General features: G+C 54.6%; 1 protein-coding gene across 1 annotated transcript in view; it reads right to left on the bottom strand.

Moving 5' to 3' along the window:
- CDH23 (cadherin related 23) overlaps window positions 1–11,914 on the bottom strand; it is a 216,835-nt gene that overhangs the window by 32,473 nt on the left and 172,448 nt on the right. The window contains exons 28-37 of the mRNA XM_087764332.1: window positions 10,148–10,208; window positions 9,635–9,783; window positions 8,514–8,649; window positions 7,922–8,310; window positions 7,731–7,832; window positions 6,785–6,787; window positions 5,534–5,683; window positions 4,746–4,874; window positions 4,496–4,624; window positions 2,990–3,217 (exon numbers count right to left, since the gene is read on the bottom strand). Of these exons, the coding sequence (XP_087620458.1) occupies window positions 2,990–3,217; window positions 4,496–4,624; window positions 4,746–4,874; window positions 5,534–5,683; window positions 6,785–6,787; window positions 7,731–7,832; window positions 7,922–8,310; window positions 8,514–8,649; window positions 9,635–9,783; window positions 10,148–10,208 (1,476 nt within the window). The remainder of the gene's footprint in view (window positions 1–2,989; window positions 3,218–4,495; window positions 4,625–4,745; window positions 4,875–5,533; window positions 5,684–6,784; window positions 6,788–7,730; window positions 7,833–7,921; window positions 8,311–8,513; window positions 8,650–9,634; window positions 9,784–10,147; window positions 10,209–11,914) is intronic.

Raw genomic sequence — 11,914 nt, 5'->3', positions numbered from 1 at the left:
TTCCCTCTCCCTGTCCCAGTGGCTGCAGCCGGAAAGGCACGTGGGGGATTTGCCTGCCCATGGGTTCTAACTGCTTTGAAACCCTCCCTGAGTCTCTCAGTTTGCTAAGGAATGCACTGTTTGATGACAGAATAAAGCTTTGTTGGAAACAAGTTTCTTTCTATGCTGCAGGAATCCCATTTTCCGGGATGCCCCCTGCCGCAGGCATGTGTGGTGGGCAGGCAGAGGTGAGCTGAGCGGCCACATTCTCTGCCAGAGGCACTGGTGCTGCACGTTGGGGCACTGCGTGGCATTGGGGACTGTTTCCCACCTGGAAAGCTCACCAGAAGGAAAATGAAAGACTTTTAGGGGAAAGAGGCAATGGCTACCCAGCCTTCCACACATGCTGGAGCAGGAGCCCTGGCACACTGGGTGCTGGCACCCCACCTTGGCCCCCACCACTGGTGGAGAAGATGGCAGGTTGCTTATGGTGAAGGTGACCCAGCAGGACGCTCATGCCCTCACGGACCTTGCCAGGTCCCACCAGCTCTTGGCTTGGAATGCACATCAAGCTGGTGCCTCGCTGCTGGCTGTTTTCCGCTGCATCAGCACTTGGGGCTTCGCTGATGGGAAAGCGAGGAGCCGTGGTGCTTCACCTGAACCCTTGTTTCAGAGTGGGCAGATGGGAACAGAAACTGCAGAGGCTGCAGCAGCCCTGGCTGGGGGCGGCTGCAAGATAGGCATCTGGGCGGTGAGGAGGAGCTTTGCCAATCCACCCTGCCTCGCTGCAGCTGCTGGTGCCCGGCTCTGCGGGTGCCAGGAGGAGCCCTGCTCCAGCCCATGTGGGTGCTGCAGCTCCCTTGGGCAGACATCCTTCTGTTGCGGGAAGTGTCCCAAAGACTCCAGAGCAGGGCCAGCCCTTGGGGAGGTGCAGCTGCAGGCTTGCACCAGGGTCAGACAGAGCCCGGGTGACTCCTGCAATTCCCATGCAAGGACACCAAGACTTTCCAGTTGCAGCTCACCAGCTTGTGAGGGTTTTCTTTCCTGCAATGTCTTTTTGGGTAAATGCTTTCCTATTATCATCAGCATTTTACTCTTTTGCCCCTGGCCAGTCTTCCATGCACCCTTGCTGTCCTGGGTATCACAGATCACCACGGGACTTCCAAGTCCTCTCCCAGCTCTGTCTCCTCTGCCTCTCCCATACTCAGAAGGCTAAATCTTGAAGCACATGGAAGGATGTATGAATTACAAACAATAATCCCCTTTTGTGCATCATTGCATAAGCCTGGACTTGTGAAACCAATGTTTCTAGTAGGCGACAAACTTCTGACAGGCATCATTTCATCACCCAGGCACGAGGCCAGCAGTTACTGAGTGACATGCGGGACAGACTTTCACAAGACCTAAGCGTCCTCAAGCTCTGAAAAGGGCTGAAACTCTTTTCTCCGCTCAGGAATTGGGTCACTGGATGCTTTGTTTTGCTTCAGTGTGGTGGGATTTTGATCGTTGCTGCTGGCATAACTTGCACCGGTGCCGTGGTAGTCATGCAGCAGAAACTCTGAGGACAAGTGAGGCTGCTGGGACACTGCTTTGGCAGCATGAAGCGATAAGCTGTGTCACTTGTCCTCACCAGCACTGGGAAGGGAAGAGGGCAGTACCATGGCAATGGGATTTGCCAGCTCGGTGCATGGCATTCCTCACCATGGCAGCATCAGCAATGCTCCCAGGGTGCTGGAGCAATGGGGACCCGGCTGGGAGGAGCTGGTGGCATCAGGTGCTGCAGTTACACAAAGCTGCCTTCTCTCATTTTGGAGAAAGAGACTTGCCTAGATTTAAGCCGCAGTGGCAGCCTGGCTTAAGAAAAAGGTGGTGATGCACAAGCAGGCATGTGAACTACCTGGGAGGGAGGAGTTGAGAGTGCAAAGCCTGAAGTGAGAGTTGCAAGCCACAGTTTGCACTGCTGGTTGCAACCTGTTTCCTCAAAATGTAGAGCAGGGCTTTGCAGCGAGAGCTGTGCCGGGAGATCAGAGAGATGGCAAGAGATAGCAGGTAGAGGTGGGGGAGAGGAAGGATGGCAGGGTGTCACACAGGGTGTCATGCCTCCCCGTCTCACAATTTGCACTTGCTTTGCGCATGCAGGCACTTGCACACCTCCCTGCAGAGCTGTGGGGTTAGGAGGGACTCGGGGCTGGAAAATTCCCCAAATGTTATTTGCTTGTTTGACTCTCCCACACCAGAGTCCTCCTTAAAGCCAGAAATAATGAGACTTGCTATTTGTGGAGCAGGGAAGGTGCGAAGAAGGGAAGTCAGGATGCAGCAAATGCAGTTACCCTGCTGGGCACTCCTGCATGCTGGTACCTAAAAAGCAAGGTGGCCACCTTCCCAGACCAAAGGATGATGGACGGGGTCTCGTATCAGCCCCCAAACGCATGCCCAGACCCCACAGGGCAGGGCACTCTGGACGGCAGCAACGTGACTAATGAGCTGCCCAGGTCTCAAATGGCGGGGACTGCCATGGCTGTAGTGCTAATTACTGGAGCTCATCTCGTTTGCAAGCACCAGAGGAGACACACATTGGTCCGTAGTGAGCTGAACTGTGGTTCAGCTGCCGCTCCAGCCACCTCCTGCCCTGAGACGGGTGAGAGCAACATCCCAAGACCTTTCAGACTCAGAGTGTGAGGAGCCAGCGGGCAGGACAACTCCTGGAGCCACCAGCACGCTTGCCCTTTGGGATGGTCTTGATATTTTTGGCCTTTACAGATGGGAGACAGCAGCTCCCCAAACAACTGCAAGAGAGGGCCCCGCAGGACCAGGTGCCAAAGGAAGCTCTGAATCAAACCTGTACTCAGCATATTTGGACCCTGAGTCATAATCTAAATGGCTGGGTCACCAAAACATCACGCCCTGTGCCTGTTCGCCCCTTCCATGCTCGACATCTCAATGCTAAGCTCGCTCCCGCAGTGTTGCCCAGCTCTGTCCTCCCCCCGAAAAGCACATTTTGGTGGCTCACCGACAAGGAGGGGTTGCCCTCGTCCTCAACAGTGACCACCAGGCTATAGAAGCTCTGCCGCTCGCGGTCCGGCGGGGAGGGCCGGGTGGCGATCTCGCCGGTGACACGGTCCATGCGGAAGGTCAGGTCCTCGTTCCCACGCGTGATGTAGTAGGAGAGGACGTTGTTGAGGCCGACGTCGCGGTCAGTGGCGCGTACCTGGGCCACTGCTGTGCCACCGCCGACGTTCTGCAGGGAGAGATGGTGGGGTGAGCGGCAGAGATACATGACATAAATCACATGCACCTCATAACATATAAAATACGTAATTAATAACATTAATAATATAATTCTAATACAGAGCGGGGTTTTTCCAGGCATTGCTGTGCTTGAAGCTCCAAACTCACTGCCCCAAAACCCAGCAGCCGAGCAGAAGGCTGCTCTCCTTCACCAGCTCCTGGATGCCGATTTTGCAGTGCTTATTGCAAATGATGTTTTATTAATAGATGCATCTTCGTGCGAAAAATTAACCAAGGCTACTTGCTCTGCCACTGATAGCTCAGCTGAGAATCAGCCACAGGCTTAGCAATGGAAGGCTCTGCCCTTTGCTTGAGTGCTCCAATCTTTTTTGGTTTGAAACTCTGAAATTAAATGTGTTTTCTACGTTAGCTTTTAAAAAGAAATGGAATAAAACTAACAGATGACATTTGCTGTTAAGTCACCAAAGCCAGCTGCCGCTGCACTCCAAAATTGCACCTCTTTTTCCTTGTGTTACAGCATCTCCCATTTGTTGCAATGAACCAGTTTGATTCCCTGCTGCAGAAAGCTGCGCATTAGGTCCTTTCTAGGCTGGCACAGCCTGAAAGACTGTAAAAACCAATGTGTGTGCAAAGGTGAAGGCTGTGTAATGGACTCAGAGCTCGGCTAATTATTTTTGGATAGTCCCATTACAGGGGAAATCAAAACAGAAATTCTGTTCTTTAACCAGCTCTGAACATGTATTAAATAGATAAGAAAATCCTAACAGGGCAATAACTTTAATGCAAAGCTATTAATCAGCAGCAGCACTTTCTCACAGCTAAGTGTCACTGGCTATTACTCGTATTTCATTTTTCATCATCAAATTGAGAACCCTCCAGTCCAGGAATTAAACTGTCAGGAAATAAGTTGTCTTTTCTCACGCCTGATTGTGTTTTATTGCTTAATTATCTAGCTCTTGCCGAGCTGCTTCCTGAAAGCAATTCCTATTCTGCACTGCACCGCCTCTTGTGTCACTTTGGTGGCATTTCCATGGGTGTGTAGCCACTTCTCCTTCCTGCTGGTCCCTGCAGCCTCATGGCCTTAAATTGCCTGCAGAGCTCTCTCCTTGCCCAAAACTAGGAGGCCATCACAGGTGAGGGCTTGCAAGGGGCCACCAACCCTTAAATCACCCAAGGTGATTTAACCCAACTCTGTTCTCCCCACATGCCTTGTGGTCAGACCTCACCTTGGGAGGATGGAAGGAGAGGAGCAGGGCTGGATGCTCACCTCGCTCACGCTCACGTTGTAGCCAAAGGGGCTGTCGATGATGGGGGGGTTGTCATTGACGTCGAGGATGTTCACTCGCAGAGTGTGCTCCTTCCTCCGAGGAGGCATGCCACCATCTGAGGCTTGGATCTGCAGTTGGGGATAGATTTAAAAAAAAAAAATGCTATTTTTAAGCTCACAGTCTCAAGAAAACAGCCTCGATGCTCAAACCAGAAGTCCAAGGAGGTAAGTGGGGTGTTTTTGTGCTTACCCGTAAGGTATAGTGATCCAGCAGCTCCCGGTCCAGAGGCCGTGCCACAAACACCTCGCCATAGGTGTTGTTGGTGGTACGGATCTCGAAAGCCCGGCCAATGTTCCCCGATGTCAGCGAGAAAGTCACCTGGAAACATCATGGGGAAAGAAAAACAGGACAAGCAATGTGATGCTGTGAGGAGAAAGGAGAGAAAGGTGACCCTACAATAATAAACCCAGCATCGCCTCAGGAAGTCTCTGAGCATTTTAAAAGGTCCAGTGTGTTGGGGTCCATGGGTGTGCTGGCTGATTGCAGCCACCCCAAAGCAAACACCCATGGGGCAACCCTGGTCTCATCCACAGCCCTCCTACGATGCTAGCAATTTTTGGTATTAAGGGTGATGGGCCGTCATTAATGCCTGTCTGCATGGTAAAGAAAATAACAAATGTCAGAGAGCTTCCTGCTCAGCCTGCCAAGGGCGTCGCTGCCGCTCCCCATGGTGGGAGAGGCCACAGCTGGTTTTCAGATTGCCAGGCTGCTTTTGACACGCCCTGCAGAGCTCTTTGCCCGGGGCAGCCCAAGGACGATGCCTTTCCTCTCCTGCAGGCATGCCTTAAGCGGGAAGCACTAGTACCCACTGCACAAACACCCCCAAAACTGCTGGCATCAACAACCAGAGTTTGCTCTCGCAGTGATGCAGATGAGGGGAAGGGGTTGGGAAGACAGTGATGGAGGCATTTCTGCCTTGGTGAAACACTACCACAGCCTTACAGGCAGCCCCAAACCTGCTGTGTTGGCCTCCCTACCTGCCCGTTGCTGCCTGCATCTGGGTCGCGGGCCAGGACCACGGCCACCCGCTTGCCGACCGCGCTGTCCTCCGCCACGCTCACGGAGGAGTCGGAGGTGATGTCGAACTGGGGGCTGTTGTCGTTCTCGTCCAAGATGGTGATGGTCACCTGCGGGCATGGCACAGGGCTCAGGCAGGGCACGGGCAGGAGCCTGCCCCTTGCCCACCTGGCATCAACAGCCACACTGATGCCCCGGCAAACTCTCGACCTGCTGCACCCCCGCCCCCCCGAGGTGCCAACAGCATGAGTGTTGTCCATCCCACGTGGGAACAGGTGCAGGTATTTGAGCCCAGGAGCTGAAGCTACATCCCTGTCTGCAGAGGAGGAGGAGGAGGAGGACGAGGGATACTTAGAGGCTGGAGAAGGAGCGCAAGGGTGCTGCAGCTCTCAAGTGGTGGATTTTTCTACAGAGCGTCCTCTGTTTGTTATCCTCCGAACAGCTGGGCACGGAGCAACTCACGCTGCTGCAGGCTGACCCTTTCCTGCTAAGCTTTTCACAAGCAGCGATTTCATCCATGCTCACAGCACCAGAGGATGGGCAGGGTTTGCTTTAAAGCTAAACGGACACAAAGAAGTCGGAGCTGCCTGTATTTAACTAAACCAGGGCAAACTGGGCATATAGGAGACCTGAGCTCCCTCCTGGGAAAAGGCACATGGGCGAGTAAGAGACTGGGCAGGAGATGCTCAGAGGGGCACCCTGCCGCAGCATGGAGGCAACCGGGGACCAGGCTACCTTGGCCACAATTAGCCGGAGGAAATGCTCTCATCGTATTTGTAATCAAAGAGCTGCAACGCTACACAGAAATGAGAGAGGAAGAGCCCTTCTGTTCCCGGGGCTCTATTTATGGGTGCCCCGAGCCCCCAGGTGTGGCCAGGCTGAATGCGACAACATCCCGGAGGAAGCTGGGGAGCGAGTTGTGCGCCTCGGGGCAATTCAGTTATTGTTGCTGCTGAATTAAAAACAGAGAGCCAGGAGCGGGGAGAGCCCATTCAGCCACTGTGATGGATCCGGCAGCTGCTGTCCCAAGTGCCAGATCAGGGCGTTGGGATTTCTGCTGGCCGGTGCCCCGTCCCCGGGGGGTGTCACAGAGGCTGATGCTGGTGGGATGGGGCTGAAGACCTCCGCCCCAGTTCCTCCCCACAGCTCGATGCGGAGTTCGGGATGGATCCTGGCCCCCAAGGTGATGCCAGCGTGAAGGACATGCTTACCTTCTGTTGGAGGAGAGCAGAGGGGGAAACAGAGAAAACAAAAAAACAAGAGTTAGTGAGGGATGAGGAGGTGTGGGCACACGTGAGGGGCAGTGGGCTGGCCCCTCATCCCACCGTGGCAGTGTTAGGGGCCGTGAGTAACCCCCTGTGGTGATTCAGAAGCTCCCCTGTTGGTGCATCTCCTGTTTTTTTCTAGATAAGCTTGGTGGATTTGCACTTTGCGCTGGGAGAGGCTCAGACAAGAGCACAGCAGTGTGCGGAGAGCACAGTCGCCGGCACCCATGGGTGGCGACAGGCAGCGCTTGCAGCATCACTGCCTTTGTCATCCAGCGTCCTTTTTAGAGGCAACAGATGCACCAAGGCACGAGAGCGCTTGAAATGCAGAGCACTGCCCATTGCTGCGGGCCAGCCTCCAGTTTCAAAACCCCCTGGGGTCCCGCTTCTCCCGCTGGCCCAAACCAGCACAGTTTGGTTGGTGCCAGCCGAGCTGCCCCTGCCCACGGCACAGGGACGAGGCTTGCCCTACAGCCGGTGTGCCTCCTGTCCCAGCAGAAAAATGCAAATCACCCCCCTGCTTGACTGCCTTTGAAACTGCCAAATATAACCCTCTTAAACATAAACCACTGTGAACTATTTCAAGGCCCACAAATTTACCTCCCTCAAAACTGTTTTAGCTTGGTAAGTGACCTGCAAACTCTACAGTTTGGGGTGGGGTTTTTTTTGTTGTTCTGAGAAATCCCACCCTATGACATGCAGAAGCTAAAAGGCACCAGGCCGTGCTTATGCAAATGCAGGGTTTCCCCCAAATCAGGGTTTCCAGACCCCAGTGGCCAGAGCAGAGAAGACAACTAGGACATGCTGTCCCATGCCAGAGGAAGAGGGAGGTGACCTGAGGCCAGCTCTGCCCGTGCAAAGGATGGTGGGGAAGTGGGTAGAAGCTACTCACCACCGTAGAGTCAATCTTTGGTCCTCCATCATCGGCCACCACCGTCAAGGTGTAGAAATCCCCCTTCTCTCGATCCACCTGGCCTTTGACCGTGATCACACCCTGCCAAGGATGAACAGCTATGTCAGCCACCAAGACCAAAGCCCACAGTGGACAACAAAGCCAGGAGGGACCATGCTGTGGCTACTTACAGTGATCCCGTTGATTTTGAAGAGGGAGAGCGCCTGGGCGTTGGTGTTGGGGTCAAACTTGTAGGTGATCTGGTTGAGGTTGTCGATGGAGCGGGCCTGGACCCGGAGCACCTCAGAGCCCAGGGGTATGTTCTCCACAATCACGGCCTCGTAGCTGCTGTTGGAGAACTGCACGGCCTCGTCCAGCTCGTTCAGCAGGCTGACGTACACACTGCAGAAACCCTGGTTGTTGGGGGGCGCTTGGTCCGTGGCAGAGACGTTCATCAGGTAGCTGGTTTTGGTCTCATAGTCCAGGTACTCGATCGTCGTGATGAGGCCCGTGCTCTCATCAATCTCAAACTTCCCTTCGGCACCCGACAGGATTTTGTAGTTCACCAGACCACCGTTCCCTGGGGCAGGAGCAGGAACCATGGTGCCGTTTGGACCAAGCATCCCAAAGAGGTAGGCACCACCAATGCCAAGCCCAACCATGGAGCAGAGCCTATCCCATGCGGGGATTTCAGTGCAGCCAAGCCAGGATTGGTGCAATGGCTGATTTCACCGCTTTCCCTCCAAACTGGGTGTTTCTGTAAGCTCATGCCCGGCTTCCTACCTGTGTCTCGGTCGGTGGCCCGGACCACTGCCACCGAAGTCCCTATCCCTGCCGTCTCCCGCAGGCCCAGGCGGTTGTACTGCCGCTGGGTGAACACCGGCACCTCGTCATTGACATCTTCCACATAGATGATCACCTGCGAAAGCCCCCAGAGAAACCACGGGTGAGCTGGGCAGGCTCGTGAAGCCTCACCAGCTGCTTACCCTTGCTGAGGGGAAATATATCCTTCACGGCACTCATCTGCTGCACAGGAGAAACGTTAGCTCTACTATAAATACCACGTGATAGAGAGTGAACACGCACAGTTTAACATCATAGATTTAGACAAGCCCCGTGGTCGGAGTGACTCAGTCCTTCCCCGGCCAGGGAAGGTCTGAGTCCTTGCAAGACCCCGAGCAGTGGGTGGGAGCAGTATACAGTCTTTATATTAATTCCTTCGTGCTTTGGGATCCCCTGCTGGAAACCTTGCAGTTAGAGACCCTGCAATGTGGAAATGCTGACGACTTGGTGGGAAATTTTGCTCAAAGTTCAGTGGGTTGAGCTGCATTCTCTCCCCTTTCCCCAGGGAACATCCTTTCTCCTCCTGGTTTTCTTCTTGCTGCTAGTGCTGTGGGCACGTCACACTCGGCCAGAGCCCACCATGAACTCAGTGGGTCTAAAAATAGATGGAACCAGAGGGCTGGGCTCGTGGGAACCGTGGGAAGCTGGTGTATCACTGCTAAAGATTACTGCCACTAGGTCCTGGCTTATTTAAATAGATGCCTGGCCGTGAGACACAGTTGCCAACAGGCTCTTCCTCCCAGCAGCAGAGCCACATCTTGCCGGGCGAGAGGGACTCCCTCCAACAGACGACTGCCGCACCACTTAGCAGCCTCATTGCACCGAAATGTCACAGGAAAAAAGAAAAAAACAACAAAAAAAACCTCAACAAGCTCTTCTCCACCCACAGGCAGCCCCCGGAGACTTTCTGTCAGCATTTCCATGCCAGATCTCTCAGACTTCCTGCACGCCTGCAAGGGCTGGAAATGACTGCCCTCTGATGAAGCATCCCGAATATTTTGCATGAACTCCTCTGCCGCCCAGCCCTGCTGCTCACCCCTCAGTGGCTGCGAGGTCCTTACCCGCACGGAGCTCCTCATGGGTCCCTGCTCCGTGTTGTAGGCCTCCACCTCCAGGACATGAGAGGAGTTTTGCTCCCTGTCCAGGTGCCGCATGCCTCGCATCACCAGCCCGGTGCTGGGATTGATGCGGAAGTTGTTGTGCTCATTTCCTGGCAGGAGGGAAAAGCGAGATGGATGCTGCCCGCCGCTGCTGCATCAGTCCTGGCGACACACTGAGCCCTCCCCAGGGAGCTGTCTCAGAAGCAGATTACTGAGCAAAACCCAAGCCCCCATCACCTTCAGCTCGGCAGGATTTGGCCATTGTCAAGCCAGGAGCTATGGCATCTAGGTGTCCAACAATGACAAATCATCCCCTGGCAATTAACCCTAATGCTGAAGTTTTGCTCAGGGGTGGGGGAAATGTTTCTGTGGGCTACAAAGTGCAAAAGAATGGAGAGCGCAGCAAGGTTGTGCATGCGGCTGGCCAGAGCCTGGTGTGAATGCACCGATGCACGAAGGGGCACCTGGACTTACCCTTGACAATCCTGTACCACACTCTCCCATTAATGCCTTCATCCGCATCCGTAGCTTTCACCTTCGTAAAAAAAGAAAGGCAGTGAAGGTGAAGAGCAGAGATTTCCAGACCATGATAAGTCCTCCCACCCTGCCCAAGGCTGGACATCCTGCTCCTCCACCTGAGCCAGGGAGCTTACCAACTGCAAAGCAAAATAAGTTACCCTCCCCTCGTCACCAGACAGCTCAGGAGCCCTTGGTTGTCGGGTTAGCTGTTAAATGGGCTCCGGGTGGGAGCTGAGCCTGAGGACCATGCCATGAAATCTGTGGGTCAGTGTGCTGGTGGAGGTGCCTCCATCGGGCCTGCCCTGCACGTCAATGCTTGCCTTGCTGGAGATGATTCTGGGGACGGAGCCTCCCTGCCCACAGAGCTGGTCCAGGCCGGGCAGAGAGAGCTGCTCCCATGCCTGGTGGGCGCCCAGCCCATGGCATCAGGGTGTATCACGCACCATGTTAAAGGAATGACCCACCTCTTGGCCAGCACACAAGCACCCACCTGCGTCTATTGGCTCTGAGAGCTGCTTGCATTTACCCTCTCACTGCAAGCTATTGCCAAGTCAGCCAAGCAGCAGCATATGCAAAAAATACTGAAGAAAACATGAATGCAAGCAGCCTAGTGCGTACTGGTGGTCTGGACACTGGTCTGAGTCCTCACAAGACTCTGAGCAATAGGTGGGAGCACCCCTCAGCTGTGATGCACTGCAAGGTCCATGCATGCACCGAATAAACCATCCGCCCTGGGAAACCCAAGACACGGGTCCCCTCTGGTGTCGCTGAACAACACTGCAGTGCTTTCCCCACAAACCCCAGCCAGCAGCCTACTGGCCCCGGCAGCTGGGAAGCAGGACCTGGCGAGGGACAAGAGACCCTGGGCTTCCTCCCCGCCTGGCATCGAGCCACTGCATCTCCCCTCCACAGAAACCGCTTTTCACAAAGCATCCAAACCACGACTGCAGCAGTGGCCACTTGCGAATCACCAGGGCAAGGACGCCTTTATTCTCCGGATGGTCCCCTGGCAAGGCATCTGCTGCCACATGTTCTGCCTACAAATATTACCCCAGGGTTTCCTTTCCTAGGCAGGTGGGGGTTTGCGCCCAGGCTTGCACTAAAAAGAGGAGGGGTTGCTGCAAAGGATGCACGTGCAGCGGAAACAGTGAGGCCATTTACAGGGGCTCAGCTTTAAAGCCCTGGGCTGGCTTTCACCCACAGCCCCACACAACACTTGCAGGAGTCCAAAATGCAATTTTGAGATACCTTGAACTGCTCTTGTTCCCTTCCACCAAATAAGCCCATGCCAGCAGAAATCTCAGAAAATACTGACCCTGCACAGAAACTATCTGGATTTCCCACTCGTGTGCCATGCATGCTGTTTTCCTCTGTCCCAGACTGGCTCATGTCTTGCTTATGGCTGGACACAACCCTGTGTCTTGCTCTGTGTTTCACCATAGACCCAGCACCTTCCTTTCACAGCAGCAAACCCTCCCTCCCACAGTGGCTTTTCCAACCTCGGGGCTCTCCGAGGCTATTTCTGGGCAGGAGCTGGGCTGTTGCCTCTCCCGTGTGATGGATGGACCCAGCGGGCAAGCGCTGCCCAGGCAGACCAGCTGCCTTGGCATGGCGAGACCAGTCTGCTGCATGCACTGGCTTCCTCCTGGCAAAAGCTATCCTGTCAGCCAAAACACCATGCTGGGGCGGCAGTGGTGGGAGGGAAGCCTAAGGTATGGGAGA

Source organism: Nipponia nippon, unplaced genomic scaffold, assembly GCF_047370975.1.
Source record: "Nipponia nippon isolate SJK-2023a ecotype South Korea unplaced genomic scaffold, ASM4737097v1 scaffold_3, whole genome shotgun sequence".
NCBI classification, from domain to species: domain Eukaryota; kingdom Metazoa; phylum Chordata; class Aves; order Pelecaniformes; family Threskiornithidae; genus Nipponia; species Nipponia nippon.
Note: the sequence above shows the minus strand (reverse complement) of the source record. Positions and strands in the feature narration are given on the sequence as shown.